This window comes from Lemur catta, chromosome 3 (genome assembly GCF_020740605.2).
Source record: "Lemur catta isolate mLemCat1 chromosome 3, mLemCat1.pri, whole genome shotgun sequence".
Lineage (NCBI taxonomy): Eukaryota > Metazoa > Chordata > Mammalia > Primates > Lemuridae > Lemur > Lemur catta.
Window position 1 is genome coordinate 108,315,013 of NC_059130.1, and position 14,213 is coordinate 108,329,225.

The window sequence follows — 14,213 nt, forward strand, 5'->3', positions numbered from 1 at the left end:
TGGTTTCTATGACCCACCTTGGGGAAGAGGGATTAGAGTTTCTATGGCTGGCCTTAGGGGAGAATGAAGGGCCAGAGACAGGAGGCAGGAGAAGGTCAGAGAGAAACTTTTGCTTCTCAGACCTTCTTTTGGGGGTATTGTCTTATGAGACCCTACAAAATACGCCCCTGGGGCCGACAGTGAAGGAAACGGAAGCGGGGCCGGCAAGGAGGGGAGCAAATACAAGGTGTTGCACGACTGAGGGGGTCACAGGTTCACCAAAGACCTGGCTGCGTGCTCGGTCATACGAGATGTTTCAGCAGGCCATAGAGAACACATTATCCGAAACAGTCCATCTGGGAAGCAAAAGGAGACATTTGTCCACTGGCTCCTTCCTATCCCCTGTCTCTCAGAGCTGAAATTTGCCTCCCAGAGTGTTCATTCTCCCTTCACTTCCATATGGTGTCACTTGGCCGCTTTGGGCAGCTGCCTGGGAAGCTGGATCGCTGGCCCCACTGGGGGTACGTCAGTTGAGTCTGGAGGTGCAGGAGGAGCCAGAGGCTCCATGCCATCCTCTTGGGCTGGGTGAGGGTGCAGGAGCTGCTGCGGCCCCCACCTCAGCAGACACAATGGGGGCCATGCTGGCACAGGCTTTCTCTGAGCAAGGGGCCAAGGGCGGGAGAGAGGCTGAGCCGATCTGAGGCAGCACGGTGACCGGGTCTGATACACCAGGGGCTTCTAAATTTGAGGAGCACTGCAGAGCCCATCCCACCTTTTAGACTTCACAACAGGGTAGCAACTTAAGGACTCTGGGCAGTCCTGCCATAAAGAAAGCTAATTACCTTTAGACAAGGACCATGAAGTTCATGGGGCTTGGAAGACTGCCTAATCCCTAAATCTCGTCAGTGTTTTTCTTTTTTTGGATTGAATATTTAACCCAGCACTTCCCAACTGATTTCATTCACATGACATTCTCCAGCACTAGTGTTGTGTGGAATTCATTTTAGGACAGTGCTCTAAACCTGTGGTCCCCAAACCCTGGGCCACAGACCAGCAAGGGTCTGGCCCTGCCAGGAACCTGACCGCAAAGCAGGAGGCCAGGGGCGGGCAAGCAAAGTCTCACCTGCACCCACAGCCACTCCCTATCACTCCCGTCACCGCCTGAGCCCCGCCGGCTTCCTTTCCCACCCGCCTGAGGTGGGTCAGTGGCATCAGACCCTCACAGGAGCCCAAACCCCACTGCAAACTAGAAACCTCTGTGGAAAACTATCTTCCATGCAACCAGTCCTTGGTGTCAAAAAGGTTGGGGACCACTGCTCTAAACCCTCGCAGCTCTGCCCATTTTCACGTCTGGGAATTTTTCTGTGGCTAACTCAGTTCCTAACTCTGAATTGCAAGAAATCAGATTTTGCTCTCATTTCTCGTCCTTCTCAAGTTCTGAAGCATTTTATTTTAATTTTGTAAAAATTGTGTAATATATACACATACGCACAGAAGTGCACAAAACTAGTTGTAGAGTTTAATAAACTATTGTCAAATGAAACCCTGTGTCACTACCACTCAGGTCAAGAAAAACAACGGTGCCAGACCCCCCCAGAAACCCTCCATGCCTGCCTCCCAACACAGCTCCTCCTTCTGCTTGGGGGTAGCCACTATCCTGTGTTTTTGATAGTCACATACTTGTTTTCCTTTATAGTTTGATCTCCTAAAGTATCCTCCCATAGAAGACTAAAGGCCAAAAAGACAGGTGATTTCTCTCACCTTGAAATCACAAGAATCAGTATCATAACTTGTGCACATTCTATCTCCAGATTACTTCTCCAAGTTACCCATTACATGGGCAACAGGCATATCAGTCGCATATCTTGTCACTAAAAATGGGGAGGAGAGCAGTCAAGATTCTATAATCAGTTAAAGTTTAAATTCCAGGATGGCATCTGTTCATTGCAAATAGGGGATCTCTCGTATGCCACAGGAAGGGCAAACTGGAACACTTAAGAAAGGTAAGGGCGGGGTGTGGTGGCTCACACCTGTAATCCTAGCACTCTGGGTGGTGGAGGCAGAAGGATCACTTGAGCCCAGGAGTCTGAGGTTGCTGTGAGCTAGGCTGACGTCACAGCACTCTACCTAGGGCAACAGAGCGAGACTGTCTCAAAAAACAAAATGAAACAAAACAACAAGCTTCCTTCAAGAGCATGCTGCAAGAGAGGAAAACTGGCTATCTGGCTTTGTGGGGGTTCTTCCCATGAATCTTGAACGTAGCTCCACAGGCTGCTACACCAGAATCACCACGAAAGTTTTTTTTTTCCCTAAACATTTAATTCTGAAAAATTTTGAAAATATTGAAAAATAGAGAGAATAGTTATAGCGTACCCCACTCGCTCAACACTCAGTTTCAACAGCTACTGACAGACATAATTGTTTCTTCTATACCATTATCCATGCCCTCCACTGGGATTATTTTAAGACAAATCCCAGATATTATTTTATCCCTAAATATTTTAAATAAAAGTTCCCTTTAAATCATAACCACTACACATAAAAAATGAACAATAATTCCACAATAGCATCACACATAGAAGATTTTAAAAATACAGATTCCCCAGCCCCACCCCAGAACTATTAATTGGACTCTGGCTATGGAATGTCAGAATCTATGTTTTTAAAATAAAATTCCTCGGGTAGAGATTCCCTATGAAAAAGTTCCAGCAAAGCCAATCTTAAAAAAGAAATCTTAGCACTTTGGGAGGATAACTTGAGCCAAGGAGTTCAAGGCCTCAGTGAGCTATGATTGCACCACTGCACTCAGCCTGGGTGACAGACTGTGAGACCATTTTTTACAGAAAAAAATGTTCTGTAAAAGCTCTATAAATGTGTGTATGAAAAATGCCAGGTCTACTTATATACCCGGCTCCTTCAGAGATTCCCCAGGAGGTCCTATGTAGAATGACCTAATAGTTCCCAGGCCTCAAAATTACCTGAGAAATTTTATTTTATTTTTACTAGGAGGAAAAAGACACAAATTCATTTTAACGTACATACATAGGAAACCTCAGAATGAAGATTCAACTCCCCAGCAGGGTTCCGAAGCTTATATACCTTTCAGGTGGGTACAGGTGAAATGGGTTAGGAAGCGAGGGTGGGTGGGGAAGAGGAATTCAGCTCAGGGACACTAAAGCATTCCCAGGGAGAAAGAATGGATGGGAACAAAGATAAACTGATAAATAGTTCTGTTTGGAATTTAAGTGAGTCTGAGAGGTGGGACAGTAGTCTAAGGAGGTGTGGTCACATTCCAGGGAGGGGAAGAACAGAACAATTGTACTCCCAGGTGGGTCTAGATCTCAGGCAGATAAAGAAACTTCAAGGGCTTTGGGAGAATGATGGGGTGGGGGGAGGTCAGAACACCTTAGGGCTTCTTAAGTCAGTGGGGCATGGTAAAATGCCATATTTTGGAATAAAATGTAATATTTCGAATTTCCTTCAGTCCTCACTTTGTAGAGGTGGGGTCTCGCTATGGTGCTCAGGCTGGTCTTGAACTCCTGGTCTCAAGCAATCCTTCCCTTTGGGATTACAGGCATGACGGCAACCCATGGGCCAAGCATAAACATTTTGTCCTCAGATAAATTATAAAACAGGAATCTGAGCTTCGGGCAGTTTGAAACTGAAGCCCAGCAAAAAAACTCCTGTGAGTAGCACCTCCCCTCACTTACTCTTATCTGATTAAATGACCAGCCCTATACTTGTTTACTTCTTTATTTCAATCCAATTCACAAGTATTTAGTGCCCTGTAGGTGCTCAGAGCTGAGCTAAAATGTAATATCAGTATAACATTCATCCTTGCTCTCGAAGAATTTATAATATAGTGGGGAGATCAGGTGAATACATCTGAGATGACCTGCACGAGCTTATGTTGCAGAGGTCTTCAAACCTGACTGTGCAGAAAACTTCCTGGGAATTTTCAGAAATATGCAGGCCCCACACCTAGAGATTCTAACTCAGTTGGTCTAATGCAGGCACCTGTAACCTGCATTTTAACATCTTCTCCAGGTAATGTGGAGCCTACTGATGCTTAGATTATACCTTAAGAAAATTGTGAAGTCGGAGGTTTTTCACACTCAAAAGTCCAGAGGAGGTGGAGGCGCTCAGTGAGGACCCAAGCAAAGGAGGCATGTCCTGGCCAGCCTCACTCCTTGCACCTGTCTCCTAACAAGATGACTCCCATAGAGGGAGAGACTGAAAGAGCCGCTTCCTGTCCCCAGTGGCGTGAGCAAGACTCTGCACCTCAGACTCTTGTCTCTATGGAGGGCTATACCACCAAGCTGTGATTCTGGCCACCAAGAGCGCTGGGGATGATGGAGTGACCGGCCAGGGAGGTTCTTTCTCCATAGAGGGCAGCTGTCAGAGGCTCGCGTGGGGAACCACAGGCCCCGGCCCCCAGGAACCGCCGTGTTTCCCCCATGGCGCTTCCCCCGGCGGTACCACCACTCAAGGCATCTTTTGCCTGCATCTCCCCAGCATTTGTTTGTTGCGGGGGAGGGGAAGAAGGGATGGTGGCGGTGGTCAGCTCTGCCCACGACACTGTTCTTTGTAGGGGTGGAGATAAAGCTGGTCACTCCAGATGCCAATCAGAGGGCGCAGAAGAGGAACTGGCGCTGCTTCAGTGGCCAGTGTGGCTCGGTCAGTCCCAGCCAGTCCTAGGGAGGGACACTGCGCCAGCCCGAGGTGAGGCAGAGCCCGCCCCCAGGAGCCCCCAACCGGAAGGGAAGAACCCAGCCCACCTCGGGAGTCTCCAGCCTGAGAGAGAAAATGTGACCAAGCCCAGGGCGGCGTCCAGTCTGAGGGGGGGACACGACCCTAGTAGCCTCAGCAGCCCCTATTCTGAGGCGAGGAGCCACATTCCTGCCATCAGAACCACCAAAGCGGATTTCTACAACCAAGTCCGAGAACTTTTCGGTGGGGGCGCGGCCCACCCCGCGGGGAGAGTGGGCACAGCGGTCACCCGGTGCTCACGCAGCAACTCCAAGCCGCGCTGGGCGAAGGCTGCCGGGCTTTTCGTCGCAGGCAGCTCCGCTCCTCGGCCCGGTGCGCGCAGGGATGGGTGCGCAGGGGCAGCGCCGGGGCGCCCTTTGCAGCCGGCCGCCCCCTCCCCCAGCCCCGCGGGCTTTTGCACACGACTCGCGGAGGGCCGCTTCACACGGGGTGGCGAGGGCCGGATAAAGCGGGCGGGCGCGGGGTGCAGAGGCGGGCGCCGAGACGCCGGAGCCGAGGCGCGGGAGCGCTGGGCGCGCGGGGCCCTCCCGGCAGGCGGGTGCGCGTGGCGGGGCGTCCCGCGCGCAACTTCCAGGGTGCACTCGGCGGGGCCGCGGCGCGCAGCTGCCCGCAGCCAGCGCGGGGCTGCATGGAGGCCACGGAGAAGCAGCACCTGTTGGACGCCAGGCCCGGAGCCCGGTAAGGCGACCGCGTGGGAAGGGGCGGGCTTTTGGGCGGCATCAGACGCGCCTCCTCGTTTGCCATCCTAGTGGTGGTTGGTTTTGGCGGCGGCTTGAAATGGGACCACGCAGGGTGGGTGGGGTGAGGTGGGGGAAAGAGGAAATTGACCGTGGCCCCATGGTCCCAGGATCGTCCCTCCCTAGGGTTGAGCTCAGATCCTGACCCCTGCTCACCTGGGGAGAGAGGAGGAGTCCAATACCTGGAGTTCCGCCCTGCCCAGCACTTTGCCCCTGGGCAGTCCTCCCCCGGGGAGGCCCTGTGTCCCCAAGTGCACTGGAGTGGGGCTCTGGTCTTCTCTGGAGTCTGAGCTCTGTTCCTTCTCTGCTGGACTGGACAGCCCACCCCTTGGCCAGTTCCCAAGGTCTTTGCCTCCTCTTGGCCTTGGAAGGGATCCGGGAGGAGGGAGCACAGGCTTGTGAACACAGGCGTCTCACCTTCTGACCACTCCTCAGGGGCTGTTGAGCTTAGAGTGTCCTTAGCTGTTCTTCCCATTGGACACATTGGACACCAAGGCCTCAGGGGGAGATGAGACTGGAGTCAGCCCTCCTTGCCCCATCTCAGAGCTGTGTTCCTGCTTCCTTCCTCTCTGGCCAGGTCATACATGGCCACTGTGTGGCAGGATGGGGCTGGCTGGATCCCTGTGCCTGGACGTGGCCTGGACTTGCAGGCCATTGAACTGGCTGCCCAGAGCAACCATTACTGCCATGCCCAAAAGAGTCCTGGCAGTCAGTATGACCCCAAGAAGGAGCGGGCCCGGCGCCAGCTCTATGTGGCCTCCACCGTCTGCCTGGTGTTCATGATCGGAGAAGTCATTGGTAAGGAGTTTTGTGCCAATTTCATTTGGCACATGGGTAGACTGGATGTTCCCGGTAATATTAACACTAATAGCCCTATTTATTGAACTCTCACTATGCTAAGCCCTTTATATACACATTATCTCATGCAATTCTAACAACCTTTGTTACCATATGGGTGCTGCTATTCTCCTTACTTCACAGATGATTAAACTGAGGCATGTTTACGTTAAGTAACTTGCCAAAGATCACACACAACTAGTAGGCAAGGGAAGTCCTGAATTCCTAGAAGGAAAGAGCATTTACTAAGTACCTACTATGCTTTCTGGTCCCTATTTGAACTCGGTTTTCACATTTACCCTATAAGTAGATGTTGTTGGCCCATTTCACAGAGAGCAGAATTGAGGTTCAGAGAGAAAAAGGCACTTGCTCACGGTTGTACTGCTAATGGGTGTAGAGATCTCCAACCCAGTGTGTCTTCTAGAGCCTGTCGTCTCCCTGCTGCACACACAGTCTGGGGGAGCTGGCTGTTTGGGGAGCTGGTAAGGACCCCCCCACCCTCCTGGCCCTGTCCCTGCAGGTGGGTACCTGGCACACAGCTTGGCCATCATGACTGATGCAGCCCACCTGCTCACTGACTTTGCCAGTATGCTCATCAGCCTCTTCTCCCTTTGGATGTCCTCCCGGCCAGCCACCAAGACCATGAACTTCGGCTGGCAGCGAGCTGGTGAGGAACCTGGTTGGACTGGAGATGGGGTTGGGAGAGAGGGTGGGTCAGAACAGGGGTTCTTAAGTGGCTGTAATGGGTGGATCCCTGAATGAGGCCAGGAGGGTGACTTGGATAAGGGAAGAGGATGTCAACCTGGACCTCTGTCCTCTGGGAGCTCCCAGTCTGATGGGGGGGCCTGGTCCCAGTCATCTAGAAGCTCCCTGTCTTCAGGGAAGTGGAGTTCTCCTCCCTGAGAAATTCAGTGGCCAAACTTCAGGAACAAATGACAGTGGCATTGACGCTGCACGTAGCTCCATGGATCAGCTCTGGGTGGCGGGAAAGGTCAGCAAAGCCTGCTGGAAGATACAGGCTTTAACCTCTCCTCAGTTCACCTCTGGGCTGCATTGTCACTTTCCTCCATGTGGGAGCAAAAGGTATATATTTTAATAAGTCAGTTTCTTTACACGTAAAACGAAATGGGTGAACCCAGATAACTTCTTCAGTTCCTTCTAGCTCTCACATTCCCAGACATGTGAGTGATGGGTGAGGTGCAACCAGGCCAGCCATACCACCAGCAGAGCCCCATCAGACCCAGGCCCTGCCTTTGCTTGTGGGGGAGGGATCATGAGGGGAGGGGCAGCCTCCCCAGCCTTGGGGCCCATGCCAAGGTTGCTGTCGGGTTCTTCCTCAGAGATCCTGGGAGCCCTGCTTTCTGTGCTGTCCATCTGGGTCGTGACTGGGGTACTGGTGTACCTGGCTGCAGAGCGGCTGATCTCTGGGAACTATGAGATCGAGGGGGCCACCATGCTGATCACGTCGGGCTGCGCTGTGGCTGTGAACATCATGTGAGTGGGGCCCCCTCCTCCTGCCTCTTACACCGCACCGTGTCTGCTGTAGTGAGTGGCAAGAGGCCATGCCACAGTTCGGCATAGGCCACAGGGACAGAATTTCCCTAATGGTTTGACCTCTGGCACCTGGAACACCTGGGTCCTTTCTCAGGCCTAGGCCAAGGACATCATGAGCTATAAATCTAGGGCCACATCAACCCCACCCACTCCCCCATACATGTCAGTGAGTAACCTTGGAGGCTTCATTACTGAAGTGGGGAGGGGTGAGTATAATTGTTATAGGAGCACATGTCCCTAGGGGCACAACCCAAGTCTGTTTCAAGCTGATGTGCCTGAAATTGGTCTCAGTGAGAGGCAGTGGTGTGTTTCTCTCCCTTGCTCGGTGGCCTCAGTTTCCCCATCTGTGACATGATAGGGTGAACTAGGTGACCTCCATAATGCCCTCATGCTCAGATTTGGCACTGTGGTTTTGTTGTGCCCAGACCTGGCGTGGCAGTGGAGCGGAGCACTTTCTCCTGTGGCTCTCTGAACCAAGGCCACATGGGCTGGGCTCCTCACATGGCCAGAGGTATGTGAGGAGCCCCCACGGGGTTCGGGGACTTGAAATTTTTGCCCCACAGGAAGACCAGCCCTAATGGATGACCTCTACCTGCTACCTCAGTGAGCCCCCTGGTTTTGTCTCCACTTCTGTAGAATGGGGTTGATCCTTCACCAGTCTGGCCACGGGCACAGCCACGGCCACGCACACAGCCACGACGCCAGCGAGCAGCAGGAGAACCCCAGTGTCCGAGCAGCCTTCATCCACGTGATTGGGGACTTTCTGCAGAGCGTGGGCGTCTTGGTGGCAGCCTATATTTTATACTTCAAGGTCAGAACTGGGGACAGAGGGAGGCGGGGAGCAGGGGAGTACAGACCATCTGGGCTCATCTCTGCACGGGCCCTTTCCGGATTCTAGCTCCCTCCCAGTTCTGGGCAAAAGGGTGGGGAGAGAGAAGGAACATTTATCCAACTATCAGCACTTCTGATCCTCACCACAACCTGAGAGGGAGGCAGTAGTGTTTTCTGCAGCTCAGAAAGGTTCAGTGACTTGCACAGTGTCACACAGCTAGTAAGTTGTGGAGCTAGATTCAAACCCAGAACTGAGTGCTGGCCGGGCGTGGTGGCTCACGCCTGTAATCCTAGCACCCGAGGCGGGTGGATCGCTCGAGGTCAGGAGTTTGAGACCAGCCTGAGCAAGAGCGAGACCCCATCTCTACTAAAAATAGAAAGAAATTATCTGGCCAACTAAAATATATATAGAAAAAAAAAATTAGCCGGGTATGGTGGTGCATGCCTGTAGTCCCAGCTACTGGGGAGGCTGAGGCAGTAGGATCGCTTAAGCCCAGGAGTTTGAGGTTGCTGTGAGCTAGGCTGATGCCATGGCACTCACTCTAGCCCGGGCAACAAACCGAGACTCTGTCTCAAAAAAAAAAAAAAAAAAAAAAAGAACTGCCTGCTGCCTAAGCCCAGGCATTGCCCATCACATAGGGGTATGGAGGGGTAGGTAGTGGAAAGAGCAGACAGGTTTGCAGCCTTGCTCTCCTGCTTGCTAGCCGTGTGATGCTGGGTGAGTTGCTTGCTCTAATTGAGCCTCAATTTCTCCATCTATAAAATGGGGATGGTGGACCAGATGGTGTCTAAGGTTCGTTTTAGCTCTGCCCACGTCTCAGCCCCTTGAGGGGAAGGGACTGTGCCTTATCCTCACCTGTGGTCTGTCCTGCCTGTTCTTCCAGATGTGGAATAGAGTAGAAAACTTGGAGGCAGGACCAGGGTGAGGCTCATGCCCATCCTGCAGAGAGAGCCCCTCTCCCCAACATAGTGCGGGGTGGGAGGGGAGAAGGGAAGCTGAGGAGTTGGGTCGTGAACCCAGGTCTGCCTTCCCCTCTTCCTGTAGCCAGAGTACAAGTATATAGACCCCATCTGCACCTTCCTCTTCTCCATCCTGGTCCTGGGGACAACCTTGACCATCCTGAGAGATGTGATCCTGGTGCTAATGGAAGGTAACCTGGGCTTTGGGGCTGCCTTTCTGCTTTTGGCTTTCACGCTCTAGCCTTGAATAGGGAATGTGTGTTGGGGGGATCCCAGCACAGACATGGTCTGGAGCCCGGCCTAGGCCTGAAGATCTCCTGGGACCCTGGGCTGATCTTGGCACAGAGCTTGGGCTCTCGGGTGTGGCAGTTCCTGGAAGTGTCCATACCTTCCCTTCCTCCTAGCCCCGAGGGTGCCTCTTCCCCTGCTGGGATGTGTCCTCCCTGCCTAGTCAGGTGGCTTCTGGGCGGTGTCTGTATTACCTGGAGCTCCAGCCCTACCCTGTACACTTCCTCAGTCTCCAGTCACCTTCTCTCAGGAAGAGAGAAGGGGAAGGATTATGCTTCCCATTGCACAGGTGGGCAGACTGAGGCTCAGAAAAGGGCAGTAAGTCTTGGACAAGGCTACTGAATCCACTCCAGCGCAGTCCTTTCCTACATCTCAGGGACCAAACCATGCCCCTGACTCCTGAGGACATGGCTGAACTTTGAAGGGGTTGGAGAATGGTCTGCCCTGAATTACCACTCTCCTGTGCTCTAGGGCCTTGAGTCTTGGTCAGGGTCATGGGTCACTGCATGGTTAGGGTCAGTCTGGAGTTGCGTTGGGTGCTGGCCTGGGATTAGCAGGAGTGCTTGGCTTTTTCAGAGCTTTTTCTCTAAGAATATGGCTGACTCATAAAAAAGTGATGATACAGATGATGACTGTGCCTGGGTGGGTCCAGGGATCCTCCAGTTTTATTCTTTCCTTCCCTCCATTCAAAAATATATTTATTGAGCACCTACTATGGGCCAGACACTGTTCTAGGCGCTGAGGATACAGCAGTAAACAAAACAGACTATCCTGCTTTCATGGAGTTTCCATTTTAGAGGGAGAGACCAACAATAAACCAATTAACAAATAATTTCAGAGAGTGTTAAGTGTGAAGAGGAACACAACAGGTGACATGATGGGGGGTCTGGAAGGTGGGGGCAACATTGGACCTGCTGGCCAGCGTGGTCTTCTCTGAGGAGATGACACTGAGGAGCAGGAGCCAGCCCTGCAGTGACGGGCATGAATGGGAGGGGCCGTTTCCTTCAGCCCCTGTCCCTGCCATCCTCAGGGACGCCCAAAGGCGTGGATTTCACAGCCGTGCGGGATCTGCTGCTGTCGGTGGAGGGGGTGGAAGCCTTGCACAGCCTGCATATCTGGGCCCTGACTGTGGCCCAGCCGGTGCTGTCTGTCCACATCGCCATTGGTGAGTGGTTGGGACGCCCAGGGTGGTGAGGGAGAAAGGCTGCAAAAGGCCCGAGGCCATCCCCAGTGGGTCCAGATGACCCCAGATGCTTTAGGGCCCATATGTCAAACGGGCCCTGTGCTGAGCGCTTTAAACACATTATTTCATTTGATCATCACAAACTCATGTATCCACAGACATTGAGGCTGGGCGTGGGGTGGGGTAGTAAAGTCACTTGCCCAGGCTTTTACAGCTAATAAGTGGTAGAAGTGGGGCCTTAAGGCCGATGCTTTGCCAGCTTTTTCAGGGATGTCCTGGGTCTGGGAGTGGAGGGGGCCTGGCACAGCAGTGGAATCTGGGGGCTTCTTGATGTTCATGGTCGCCCATCCTGTCTGCTGGGAGTGGGGTGCGAGACCTGGGCTCTGGATGGTTTGAAGGGTAAACGGTTCTTTGGTGCCTCCTCTGATATGTCCTCTTGGCCCCCAGCCCAGAATGCAGACGCCCAGGCTGTGCTGAAGGCGGCCAGCACCCTCCTGCAGGGGAGGTTCCACTTCCACACCATGACCATCCAGATCGAGGACTACTCTGAGGACATGAAGGACTGTCAGGCATGCCAAGGCCCCTCGGACTGAGGAATGGACAACTGGGGCAGGGACAGGACCTGCAGGAGGCAGGACTGAGTGTCCCCCAGGCCCAGCCAGGACTCTGCCTACCCTGGCTGCATCACAGTGTCCCTCTCCTGACTTCGGCGGCCCTGCTCCTGTAATAGGCTCTTCCTGGCCTGTCTGACTACAGCCATCCCTGGGGTGGGGACTGGGCAGGCATCAAGCTAGCATGACCCCACTCCTCCAGCTCCTGGGTCAGCTCTTGGGTCAGCTCCTGTCAGGGCTGTGTTTGGGCTAATGCTGTCCTACCACCCGCAGTGGCAAAGGCAGTGTGGCACAATGTGGGACAGCAAGAAGGAAGGCTGGCCTCAGGGCTCCCTCAATTCCCGTTTCAGCCTGTCTGGCCTTTGCCTTATGAGTGTAAAGAAGCTCTGAGCTGGGGGTGGTGGTGCTCACCTGTCATCCCAGCTACTTGGGGGGCTGAGGCAGGAGGATCGCTTGAATCCAGGAGTTTGGGGCTGCAGTGAGTTATGATTGTGCCACTTCACTCCACACTCCAGCCTGGTGACAGAGCAAGACCCCATCTCTTAAAAACAACAATAACAACAAAAACTGCCAAACCAGCAGTTCGGGGACAGAGTCCCCTCCCTCTGCCAATAACAATATGGTTTAAGGAGGCCGTGGGGCCCAGAGTTGTGGGGGCCCCCCACACTCCCATACCGAGTCCTCCTGAGGTGGGGAGCCCGGGGGCACCTGAGGCCTGTCTGGGCCTTAGTCACTTCAGCTGTGAGCCAGATACTCCCTTTCCTGGAGGGGGAGGCTTCTTACTAGGTAAGGAGCTGGCTTCCTCCTACCTTATTCCCCCAGCCCAGGAAGCTGTGCCAATACCGCACCAGCACCGGGAGCCGATAGTGGTTTCAGCTTGAGCTCTAGGCCAAGAGCCTCCCAGCCCCCGGGCTCTTCTCTTGTTCTGAGAGTGTCCCAGGAATGGCAGAGCCTGAAGTCAGATATGATTGGGCCAGCTCTGTCGCCTCTCTGGCCTGACCCAGTGGGAGCCTGTGGATGGAAGAGGAAGAGGAGCTGGCCCAGGGGCCAGCTAGCAGGGAGACGCCAGCTTCCTGGGGCTTGTGTGTGAAGATTCTTGTCTTAGGGGGTGGCTTGTGTTTACAAGATGCAAGGGGAGACCTGTCCTGACTCATCAAGACAACATGCCCAGTTATCAGGGAGCCCTGTGTGGCATGGTCTGTCCCTGCCATTACAAGCAAGTATCCTTAGGCAAAGTGGCCTCTCTGCTTCTTACTGTCATCTGTAGAATGAGAGGGTTAACACCTACCTCACTGGATCCAGGCAGCCAAAGTCTGCCTGGTACCTGGTAGTTGTTGAAGAGTGGTTGCTTTTATTATCCTGGAAACAGGGAACTTGCTGAGGAGCCAGGTGGGCTTCCCAGCCTCCCCAGGGACAGCACTGAGATTGTCCTGACTCTGCCCTGGCTCATGGTGGGAGGAGGAGGGGTTGGCTGCTTCCTCCCCCTTTCCAACAGAGAGCCTCTCTCTTTCCATCTCTGAGATGACCTCTGTGCCTTTCCAGCACTGTCATCCGGGATTGCCTGTGGCTAGATCAGTGGGTCCTTCAGCTACTCAAGGTCTGTGGAAAGTCATTAGTGTTGGCCTGGAAAGGGGGTGGGGTTGCTGGTGGCTGTGCTTCGTTCCACCACACTCTTCAGGGGAATCCCTATGCCCCAGCCATGGCAGGCCCCAGGGGCGTAGATCCTAGGCTTTTCTTTGTGCCAAGTCCTTATACCCTCTCAAGAGACAGTCATTGCTGTCCCCCATTTTTATAGATGAGAAAACTGAGGCTCAGAGAGGCTGCACCATTTGCCTGAAGTCACACAGCTAATGTGAGGCAGGTCTGGGATTTCTGCCTCATTCCCTTAGACTCCCCTACGGCAGGGGCTAGGGACCTGCTCCCAGCTGCATGGGTACAGTATGAGCCCCTGGGTCCAGCAGTGCCCTCCCCATGGTCAAGGCCATATCAAGGCCATGGGTGTTGCAGCCACAATTGGCTGCGGCTGGGCCTGGCACCCAGAGCCCTCCCCACCCTGGGAAGGCCACCTGGGCTGCAGCTGTGTGTTTCCTCAGCCACCCGCCACTGCTTTAGACTCTGGGCCATACCCCCCCCCCCCCCCGCACCTCAAGCATCTAACAGCCCCATGTCTCCCAAGGGAGAGCCCACCCTGCATGCCCAGCTGTGACTGGCTCCAGGGAGGACCTGAGTTTTCCGGGGGCCAGAGTTCAAGCTGGAGGATGGGGGTGTGAGGCCTTGGACAGGCCTTGGGGGACAGCATGTTCCTGCCAGCGAGCTAGTCACGGGAATTTCCAGAGCTGCGAGGCCATCAAAGCAGGAAAACACCCGACACCTTGGACCTGGGCTGGACCCACCACCCCCAGGCAAGCCCTGAGTGCCCCCTCCCCCCGCGCAGCTGCTGTAAGGGTATTTATAGGCTGAGCG

At 53.9% G+C, this 14,213-nt stretch overlaps 1 protein-coding gene across 1 annotated transcript; it reads left to right on the top strand.

Moving 5' to 3' along the window:
* The first annotated feature begins 6,069 nt into the window (after positions 1 to 6,069).
* SLC30A2 (solute carrier family 30 member 2) lies at positions 6,070 to 11,941 on the top strand. The gene is made up of 7 exons (XM_045545916.1): positions 6,070 to 6,284; positions 6,844 to 6,990; positions 7,664 to 7,817; positions 8,514 to 8,688; positions 9,754 to 9,859; positions 10,987 to 11,121; positions 11,587 to 11,941. Exons 1-7 carry the CDS (start codon positions 6,071 to 6,073, stop codon positions 11,730 to 11,732), a joined length of 1,077 nt encoding a protein of 358 aa, XP_045401872.1. The 5' UTR covers position 6,070; the 3' UTR covers positions 11,733 to 11,941.
* Positions 11,942 to 14,213: the final 2,272 nt, after the last annotated feature.

Bases quoted from the DNA above. Each gene is read 5' to 3' on its own strand.
- SLC30A2 (XM_045545916.1), top strand. From the start codon at position 6,071: ATGGCCACTGTGTGGCAGGATGGGGCTGGCTGGATCCCTGTGCCTGGA. The intron at 6,991-7,663 runs GTGAGGAACCTG...GTTCTTCCTCAG, and splicing joins CTTCGGCTGGCAGCGAGCTG to AGATCCTGGGAGCCCTGCTT. The intron at 9,860-10,986 runs GTAACCTGGGCT...TGCCATCCTCAG, and splicing joins GATCCTGGTGCTAATGGAAG to GGACGCCCAAAGGCGTGGAT.